At 47.9% G+C, this 9,911-nt stretch overlaps 2 protein-coding genes across 2 annotated transcripts; one reads left to right on the top strand and one right to left on the bottom strand.

Annotated features, from left to right (window-relative positions):
- Positions 1-3,841: 3,841 nt before the first annotated feature.
- On the top strand, positions 3,842-6,209 carry SODALDRAFT_335273 (serine hydroxymethyltransferase). The gene is made up of 5 exons (XM_028612412.1): positions 3,842-4,121; positions 4,225-4,281; positions 4,371-4,464; positions 4,525-4,662; positions 4,739-6,209. Exons 1-5 carry the CDS (start codon positions 3,972-3,974, stop codon positions 5,884-5,886), a joined length of 1,587 nt encoding a protein of 528 aa, XP_028464008.1. The 5' UTR covers positions 3,842-3,971; the 3' UTR covers positions 5,887-6,209.
- On the bottom strand, positions 6,000-9,112 carry SODALDRAFT_335272 (hypothetical protein). Its single transcript, XM_028612411.1, has one exon. The coding sequence runs from the start codon at positions 9,058-9,060 to the stop codon at positions 6,337-6,339; it is 2,724 nt and encodes a 907-aa protein (XP_028464007.1). The 5' UTR covers positions 9,061-9,112; the 3' UTR covers positions 6,000-6,336.
- Positions 9,113-9,911: the final 799 nt, after the last annotated feature.

Genomic DNA, 9,911 nt, shown 5'->3' with positions numbered 1-9,911 from the left:
GGGGGGGGTCGGAGTCTACTTAGCGTTAGTAACGGCCGACCTCGTAACTAATAGCAATAAGGGCTAAACTTATATCGGTATCGCTGCTGTCCTTACAAGGGCGTTTACTAGGTGAGGCGTAGTCGGATATTTACTAACGGTTAGTTACGGCACGGAACTAAGAGCGAGGGGCGTGCTAACTCACTATAAGGAGAATACGGGCGGCCTAAGTAACGAGGTATTACTCGGCGATATTAGTTATACTACCACGGGACCTATACAGTATCTCGGGGCTACTCACGGTGTGGAAAATCCAATTAAAAAAAAAGAAATTAGTTAAAAGGAAGCTATGGAAAGGGAAGAAAATAGTAAAAAACGAGGAATAGTAGGAGGTTTATTTTACTCCCCTTCCTACGCTGTTTAGGTGGAAGGAATGACCCCCGGTTATATATTCGGCAGGTATATCGTTTATAACGAGCACGCACGCCGGCGAGGAGCCCGTGATAGTATAGCTATATAAGACCCCCTTTATGCTATTTTGGCCTTAAAAGGATCTCGGCTGCTGCGGATTGCCTCCCTTTGAAGGAGCCTTTAATGGAATCGAATAAAGGAGGCTATTTTCAGATTATACGCTAGGGAGCCAGGGCAATACGAGGTCACGATAACACAACCACGATATCGCCGCCTCCGGCGGGGGGGGGGGGATATTACGGGCTATAGCCCGCGGAATAGTCCCCGGCAGCGGCCGGGACTAAGAAGCACGGACCTCCTAGCGAGGCCCGTGCAATCCTACACGTACTTAGCCGCCTACACACCGCGCAGACTTTTCCTTCCCTCCTTTCCTCCCTTAGTTCGAATAATCTATATTTTCGGCCTTAATACGTGAACAACTTTTGACAAGCCATTATAGGCAGTAAGGCTAACTACGGTATTACCGCTTCTTAGACCTTTTAAGGAGGAGAAAGGGCTAGCGCAATTACTATACCGGGAGCCTCCGCGGGATATATAGCTATAGGTAATATTGCCGTTATCGCTTCCTTAGCTATAAGGGTATCCTAAAACGCCGCGTAAGTGTTAAGATACGGTTCCTACTCCTAAAAGAAGAGTTAGCGATACTATCACAACCCCTTAAGGAGAGGAAGTCTTATAAGGGCGTTCTTATTATTACCGCTAATAAGGGTAGCCGTCTCGAATAACCTCTACGCGTAGCCTTTAAGGTACGCTAGGAAAGGAGTATACCAGTATATCTTTATAAAGTATACGTAGTATTTCTTCCCCCGACTAATCTAGCTACGATAAAGGCGTTTATACTTTCTATTAGCGACGTCGCGCGTATAAAGGAGGCACGGCTTAGCACGAATACTACTAGGAGGGTGCTTAGGAGGCCGATTACCCGCCGATTTCTTCTTCTTAAGCGGCGGCGAGGACGATAACGCGAACTATTATACGGTTAGTATCGCCTTAAAATATAAGAGTATTATACCTATATCGTTATTAGCGGCACGCTTACTACTATTATTACTTCTATTATCGCCGGGGGCTAATACTATCTATAAAAACAATATAAGTTAGTAAAGAGTTCTTAATAAAAAGCTTATAAGCGAGAAATAGCTTACCTTAGACGGGGAGCTCTTAAACTAACCGAGTATTACTATTATTATCTAAGGATAGGGGATATTAGAGGAATCGTTATTATAAGGAAGAACGAGCACGTATATAACCGCTATTACTATAATTATTATTATTAAAGGTAGGGAGGGGAATAGAGAAAACAAGGGCCTATAAGGAAAACGAGGCTAATATATCTACGGATAGTATCTACGCGAGGGTAGCCTATATTACTATTTCGGGTATATACATAAAGGTTAGTAGGCTACCTAAGATTTCTTTAATATCGAGGTAAGGGCGAGGTAAGTTAAAAGGATATAACTATTCCTTTATTACCGCGATATAAGGGGGAGCCGAACAACGACGGTGACGCGCGGTTACGTAACCCCCGGAGGGAGAGGGGGGGGATAGTATTACGGGTTAACCCCGATATAGAGGATCCGGCTATACTCCGGATCTTCCTAATTACGCGCTTGGTTAACGGACCTATATCGCTAAGTTATCGCTACCTTATAGCTAGCCTAGTGCTATAGACTTTTCTCCTTTTTCCTTCTTCCTTCCTTAGTTCTAGATAATCTATTATTACGACCTTACTTAGTGCCACGACCTGTGACCAGTCATTCATAAGCGCGTAGTTCTTCTACTTCCGCGCGTAGCGCGGGGTCGTATTTAAGAATCCGTTAAACGGTTATTTTAATGCTGTTAAAGGGCGTCTAGTTATTATATACCGTATCCGGGAATAAATAAAAGCAGCTATTAATATTATAACTTAGCGTTGTATATACGCGGTAGTATACCCCTCGTTTAAAGGCTAAGTAGCGTCTTTAGAAGAAGGATAATTAGTTAAAGTAATAGAAGGTATAGCTATAGATACCGTAGTAGTAGGATTCTTAGCTTTATTCTTTCCACGGCCACCCCTCTTAGGCTTAGCCGTGGTACCTAAGGTATTATCACCCTCCTCGCTTCAGGTATATAGTGCAGGGAATACTATAGCGCGGTGGTTACCGCGTTTTCCTTAGTCTTTAAGTCTATTGTTAATATATTTCTAACCGAGGGTATAAAGGTCTTCGGGTATAACTACTTAGTTATCTATAAAGCGTCCTTCGGTCTTAGTCTAATCGCGGCCGGTATAAGGGCGTATACCTCTAAAGAAATCTGCTACCTATATATATATAGCGGGCTTCGAACCGGTATCTTTATAGCTTTATAGTAGTAGCTACTACTTATCTAACTACTCCCCGAGCTTCTTAAGGCTATTCGCAGGGTAATAAGTATACTCGATATACTCTTCGTGGGTATCGGTTTAGCGGGTGGCTAGGTACTAATCCGTATCGCATTTAACGGCTTCGTATACCTCGTAAGGTATACCTCCTCGTAATAGTTATTTACGGCTTTAGTCGATAGTATTAACCTGCTAGGTTAGTATAGCGTTAATCCCTTTTAGGTAGCTATCGTATTACGCTTATAGGATCTTCTAGCGCGTGATTTCGATATCGTACGCCTTCTAGCCGGCGTCCGTAAGGTCGAGATATTATATAGGGGTATGCCTAAGCGTTATAGAGGGGAAAAAGTCGTAATTTGGTATTATAGGCTTCTCGGGGGTTTAAGTCAGATCGATTAGGCAGAGAAACCGCTATACGTTATTATAGGTGGTAACCCATTTATACAGGCGTCGCCAGAGCTCCTAATCCTTATAGGTCTTATACGTAATAGGGCTAAGATACGATATCTTAATAGTTATTTATAGATTAACACACTATATCGGCGCGGCTAAATAGCTTCTTAAATCGGTAACAGTAAAGGTAATAGAGTAGGTAAAATAGGTATATCTTCACTTAGTAAGTAAGACTCTTAATTATCAGATAAAGCGTAGTTAAAATCGTTATAAGATAGGTCAAAATTAATTAAGATAATTATATATAATTATAATTCTCTCCGACCGTTAGGGAAACGCTGCCACCGTATTTTATATAGTGCAGATTCTGTAAGCGTCCACCCGGATTATACTCTTAGTAATCCGGCCTATTACGTAACCGAAAAGACTGTGGTCTGTTCGACAAAGGTACCTTAGGTGTGAATGTTAATAATTATCTGACCGAACGCGGACGATGTTACGAACCCCAGCGGTACCCACCTAATTACTCCGCACCTAAGAACAGGTACCTTGGGAGCGGAGTACGAAGTACGAAGTACGGCGGGGGGTTCTGGGGTCGCCACTTCTAACGGCTACCAGAGGTATGTACACCCGTATCTCTTATGTAACCTCCGATCGGACCACCTCGGCAAACGGTGAGTGAACCTTCGCTCTACAACCACTTCATAGATCCGCTGTATCTTACCGGATTGGAGACATTGGGGCGTCTGGCAATCTTCCCTTGCCCGTAATGTCTATGTCAACGTCTCGGTGTGCTTTGCGACTGCTTCCGCGGTATGCGAGGGCAACAACATTAGCGGCGACGAGCATCCGTCGGCCGTTGCCGACATGCAATGGCAGACGACTGGTCTCGTCAATGAGCCTGGAAGGCCAGCAGCAGGTACGTGGTGTCTCGAACTGCGCCAATTCAAATCAGATTCTGTCTGGGCTTGCTCGGGTGCTTTCTGCTTTGTCTAACTCTCGCTGACCATGGCCATGCCCAGCTTCTCTCTGGACATCTCCAACAAGCGGACCCGGCTGTGTACGACATCATAGAGAAGGTATGTTCCCGCTCCGACAGTGGATGGTGCGGGAAACATCTTGGGCTCGGTTGGCTATTCTTCTTCCAGGACTGACACCTCGCCCGTAGGAAAAAAATAGGCAGAAGCACTTTATCAACCTCATTCCTTCCGAGAACTTCACCTCTCAGGCAGTCCTCGATGCCTTGGGTAGTGTGATGCAAAGTAGACCTTCCTATTCTCCGAGCGACCGAGTAAGCCCATTACTAACGTGGCATGGCATAGACAAATATTCGGAAGGGTACCCGGGTGCGCGATACTACGGCGGAAACGAGTTCATAGATCAGGCGGAGCGGCTATGTCAGCAGCGGGCTTTGGAGGCCTTCGGCCTGGATGCTTCGCAGTGGGGAGTCAACGTCCAAGGTTCGCATTTTCTCTCTCATTCATTCGTTTATCTTGGGGTTTTTTTTTTAAGACCCTCACACTGACATCTTCGCAGCGCTTTCGGGTGCCCCCGCAAATCTTTACGTTTACTCTGCCCTGATGGATACTCACGATCGACTGATGGGTCTTGACTTGCCGCATGGCGGCCATCTCTCACACGGTTACCAAACCCCAAGCAAGAAGATCTCCGCCGTGTCGAAGTACTTCGAGACCGTACCTTACAGGTTGGACGAGGCGACGGGTGAAATCGACTATGCCAAACTCGAGGAGCTGGCCGCTATCTACAGACCCAAAATCATCGTAGCCGGCGCTAGTGCATATTCAAAGCTCATCGACTACAAGCGCATGCGAGAAATCTGCGACAAGGTCAACGCATATCTTCTTGCCGATATGGCACATATTTCAGGTCTGGTCGCCGCCAAGGTCTTGCCCGGTCCGTTTGGTTATTCCGACGTGGTCACCACTACCAGTCATAAGAGCTTACGGGGACCTCGCGGGGCTTTGATCTTCTACCGGAAGGGCGTTCGTCGCCAGAACTCTAAGACGAAGGAGGACGAGCTGTACAATCTCGAAGGTCCGATTAATGCTTCCGTCTTCCCCGGTCACCAGGGCGGCCCCCACAACCACACCATCACGGCATTGGCTGTCGCTCTCAAGCAGGCACAGACCCCTGAATTTCAAGCCTACCAGGCGCAAGTACTTTCCAACGCGAAAGCACTCGCTCGTCGCCTTGGCGAGCCGAAGGAGCAAGGGGGCCTGGGCTATAAGCTGGTGGGTGGTGAAACCGAGAACCACCTGGTGCTCGTGGATCTCAAGCCCCAAGGGATTGACGGGAGTCGCGTTGAACGTGTTCTCGAACTTGTCGGCGTGGCCGCCAACAAGAACACCGTTCCTGGCGATCGCTCTGCTCTGGTGCCCGGAGGCCTTCGTATCGGCACACCTGCGATGACGACCCGAGGTTTCGGCGAAGAGGACTTTGCTCGCGTAGCCGACATAATCGACCGTGCCGTGACTATTGCGGTCCGAATCGATAAGGCAGCCAGGCAAGCGGCGGCCGAGCGTGGCGAAAAGAAGCCCGGGCTGCTCCGTATCTTTATGGCACACCTGGGCAACGGTGATGCGGACCCTGAGATTGTCCAATTGCGGTCGGAGGTTTCTGACTGGGTTGGCACTTATCCTTTGCCCTGGGTCTCCGAGCGCTAAGAAGAAGAAGACGGCCATCAATAGTAACCTCAGAGGGACCGAGGCAATGTCGCTATGAGATGTGGAAATCAGCAAGTAGCTTAGGTATTGGGCGTTTTGGAGTGGTTCTTTGGTCATCTGGTTCCGTATCCTAGTGTCATGAAAGAATTTCAGATCGTTCCGGGATTTTTGTAGCTTACAACTCTCGTGTCAGTCAGTAGGGCCCATCGTTACTGATGAGCCCTTGCCTGATTGTTCGTGCTTGCGCTGACACTTGAAAACCATTATTATGATGACGCGTATGGTCATTTCCCCGTGCCGGACAAGTTGCTCACCCACCAATTCCACAGCTCCATGCCTGGTTGTCCGTCCATATTATCCTGCAAGTTCACACATGTGCCACGAACCCAATTCTTCTTCATTATCTTATGGGGTTTATATTTCATGAGGACGGTGCCTTTCGATCGCCGACTAGATACCCGCCAGCACATTTGAAACGCTTTCATGGCCTAGGAAGGCCTCATAGTAGGCTTTGAGTGCTCTCGTCCCGTCTGTATCCAATACGCTCAAGCCCAATTTCTGGACAATCGTATGCAAAACAGGCCAGACTGCAAAGTCGGCCAACGATGCTCTCGAACCAGCAACAAATTTGCCCTCCGAGGCATACCCATCCCAGACCGCCAGTTCCTGCTTCATCTTCCGACTCGCTTGGGTTCTCTCGTCACATCCTGTAGTCCCAAAAGTGCGCCACTTATCGAGCAAGTCGATTCCCTGCTGGAACCGGGTGAAAACTCGTGCTATCTCTGGGGGCGAGCGAGCAATGGCGTCTCCCTTTCCACACCCATATACAGCATCAACATATAGCATTATGGCCACATCACCTTCAATGGTTGATCTCGCAGCGTCGTTGTCCTCGAATCTCATAGGTCGCCTTTTGAGAGGGGGTGAAGCCTCCTTCGCGTCCGGGGTATCCCCGTCCGTCAGGTCAGCGGACGACGGCATCCTGCCCTTGGCGAAAGTAATTCCATATTTGGCAAGCATCAGTTGGACGCGCATGTTGATGACATCGTCACCCGAATAAAAGAGACGAGGCGACTGGGTGATGTGTAGAACATCGAAGCCCTTGCCGTAATGTTCTTCCCAGTCAAAAGAGGTTGCGTGGTTTTCGGCTCCAAATGCTCGAATCATTGACACGGCTTCCGAGCTCTGTCCGCTCACCACCACTCGACCCGCGTCCCTTGTCTTTCCCGTAGCCCCTTGGCCCCAGATGAGTGTTCCATCACGATCGAGGAAGGTACCTATTCTCCTGAAGGTGAGAGATATCCGCTCCCCCGAGAAGGCTAGTTCAGCCGGCGACTTTTCTCTCTCCGCTCGCTTGTCCTGCTTGATAGCATGGAGCCAGCGCATGTTAGTCGTCAGGCCCATACGGCAGAGTGAGTTGTGAGGCAGCTGAACACGTTGTATCCTGCGTTTGGCATCTCCCGACGGGGACGGCGACGGAGACGACTGGTCCTTATCTAGTCGCTTAGTCCTGAACACCATGGTTCGTTCGGCCCCAAAGCTGACATTGGCGATGAAAGATCCCTTCACAATATCCAATGTCTTATCACTGTGCTCAGAGATGTAGTCCTTTCCATCTCGATACAGTTGAATCAAGGCATGATTCAACGGGTGTCCCAGATGCCTCTCAATCTCGGCTTTGATTGCCAGGACTGTCGGTGAGAACGGAAGAAGCGGGGGGCTTTCATCGGCTGGATGCCGATAGACTGGCATGCTGCCGTCTGCAGCAACCTCGCCTTGAACAGCGACAAGCCGAGGGACTTCTCCCCCTTGGTGCGACATCCGTCGCCACTGTATTTCCTCCTTCAGTTTCTCGAATATGCCATCAGCCAGGGGCGGCGGCAATACATCGTGTATGATGGTCGTGTCGCCTTCGCAGATGGGGCCTCGACCGCCGTCCTGACTTTCGCCGGGGCTTGATGGCCTCGGCTCATTGGCGGTCGTAGCAGTTGACAATGATGAACTGGCCGAGGCTTCGGTTGCAGCACGAACACCAGCTGCTGCCAGTGTTTTCTCGGATCGGGGCGCATCACTTCTCTCTGGCCTATCTGTTGGTTCAAGAACGCCTTTCATTTCAGGACATGATGTGTCTGAGAAGGAGATTTTGCCTTTTGCGTCTTCCCGCGATCCTTCCTTCAAAGCCTCTTGGGCAGCTGGGCTTAAGGGCTGGGCATCAGGGTCAACTTCGAGCGGTTGCCCTATCTCGTCCTCTCGAATGATCTTTGATGAGCTTATGTCAAGCGCAGCTAGTCTCTCGTGTAGGTCCAATCTGGAAGAGTCTGGGGCCATTATTCTTGACGGATAAGCTGATGATTTTGTACCAAGGCCAGACTGCTGTTTGTGAGAAGTGTCCGTAGCAGCGGAGGGTATTGAGCCTGAGACTGAACCTGAACCTGAAAGCGGCTTGGACTGGAGTCGCTCGATGACAACATCAGCCTTCAAGACTTTGCAGCCCGTCAAGTCCACGGCAGATTCAATGGCATTGGTAAGTCTATGGTGGGAGCGGTGGCCGCAACAATCCTCCACAATAGTTATGTCATAGCCATACATTGCGGCATCGATGGTAGTAGCATAGACGCCAATGTTAGCGAGCGAGCCACATATGAATAGCTGGGTGACTAGCTTTCCTCTCAGTAGCTGCAGCAGTTCGCCTGACTTGAATGCGGAATAGTGAGATTTGACGAAAGAGATGTCGCGCGGGCCGAAGGAGCGTCTGGTATTACTGGGAACCTGTGATCCTGAGGCGGACCGCGCGCAGCCTGTCCCAGTCCCGCTTTGACTGAGGAACGCCTCAGGGTCCGATTCGGGTGCATTCGGCCGGAGAGACGGGGGTCTCACCGCATCCTCAGAACACAGGTCCCTGTCACATGAGCCCGACTTCCAGCTGTCCTCCTCAGATATGATAATCTGCTCGCTGCCTAACACGCGCTTTTTCTTGAATTCGGTGCAAACCCAAACAACGTAGTCCTTTCTCCGAAACTCTTTTGCCAATTCAAGAGTTCGATCAACGAATGCCCGAGGTTCGATGACTGGTAGAGGTCCTTGAGGGTCGAGGAAGTCGTTCTGAAAGTCGATCACCAACAGCGCCTTTCGAACAGGGATACTTGGAAGGGCGACTTGATCGAACGGGAACATGACGGCTTGCGGGTTTCCCGGTGTGCCAGAGTTTTGCCAAGGGTAGTAACCGTTAGAATGAGCTCGATAAATTTAGATAGAGATGTTAGACCGCCACCACTGTTATAAATTCATTAAGCTGCACGTACGTGTCAGGTCAATATGGTGAGTGAGATGGCACGAGCTTAGCAGGTTGCCCTACGGGCAACGCCGCCAAGCTCGCCCCCCCCTAAAGGGGGGGGGCCGGCCTAATTATATAACCTACTATATACTAATAAATAACCGTGGATATCCGAAAATAACTATAAAACGCCTGTTTTTTTAGTTTCTATAGCTATTTATTAGTTTCTTCTACGCTATAACGATTTGTTTTTATTTCTTTAGTATGGTAAAAAGCTATTTTTTATTATATTAATCGCGCTTTATATCTCGTACTTAAGGGTCTATTTCTTTTTATAGTCGCTAGTATTAGCTTCTTTTATCCCCCTATATTCCTCTCCTACTATCTCCTAGCCGTAAATAGTATCGTCGTTAAGTAAGTAATAGGTATAAATAATCGATATACTTCCTATAAACGCGTTAATACTAACTAATAGCTTACCTTATAGATAAGGCTATTACGCTCGCCTCTATAAGGGGCTATATATATAACCCGATTATATAACGATATTATATACATAAATATACTACTATATACTATATTCTGCTTACTTTATAGTACTAAATATATATTAAGCTATTTCTTATGAATTCTGTTAATATAATATAATATATCTTATCTATTATCTTTTATTTATTTATTTTTATCTTATCCGTTACTTATAGCTTTATTCAACTTTATATTATCTATTACTCTTATTCTACTTTTTATT

The sequence above is a fragment of the Sodiomyces alkalinus genome (genome assembly GCF_003711515.1).
Source record: "Sodiomyces alkalinus F11 unplaced genomic scaffold SODALscaffold_9, whole genome shotgun sequence".
NCBI lineage: Eukaryota > Fungi > Ascomycota > Sordariomycetes > Glomerellales > Plectosphaerellaceae > Sodiomyces > Sodiomyces alkalinus.
The sequence above is the reverse complement of the archived record's forward strand: the minus strand, read 5'-3'. Positions and strand labels throughout refer to the sequence as shown.

Excerpts from the sequence above, each read along its gene's own strand:
- SODALDRAFT_335273 (XM_028612412.1), top strand. The coding sequence starts at position 3,972 with ATGTCTATGTCAACGTCTCGGTGTGCTTTGCGACTGCTTCCGCGGTAT. Across the intron at positions 4,122-4,224 it reads GCCTGGAAGGCCAGCAGCAG|CTTCTCTCTGGACATCTCCA; the intron begins GTACGTGGTGTC and ends GGCCATGCCCAG. Across the intron at positions 4,282-4,370 it reads TGTACGACATCATAGAGAAG|GAAAAAAATAGGCAGAAGCA; the intron begins GTATGTTCCCGC and ends CCTCGCCCGTAG.
- SODALDRAFT_335272 (XM_028612411.1), bottom strand. The coding sequence starts at position 9,060 with ATGTTCCCGTTCGATCAAGTCGCCCTTCCAAGTATCCCTGTTCGAAAG.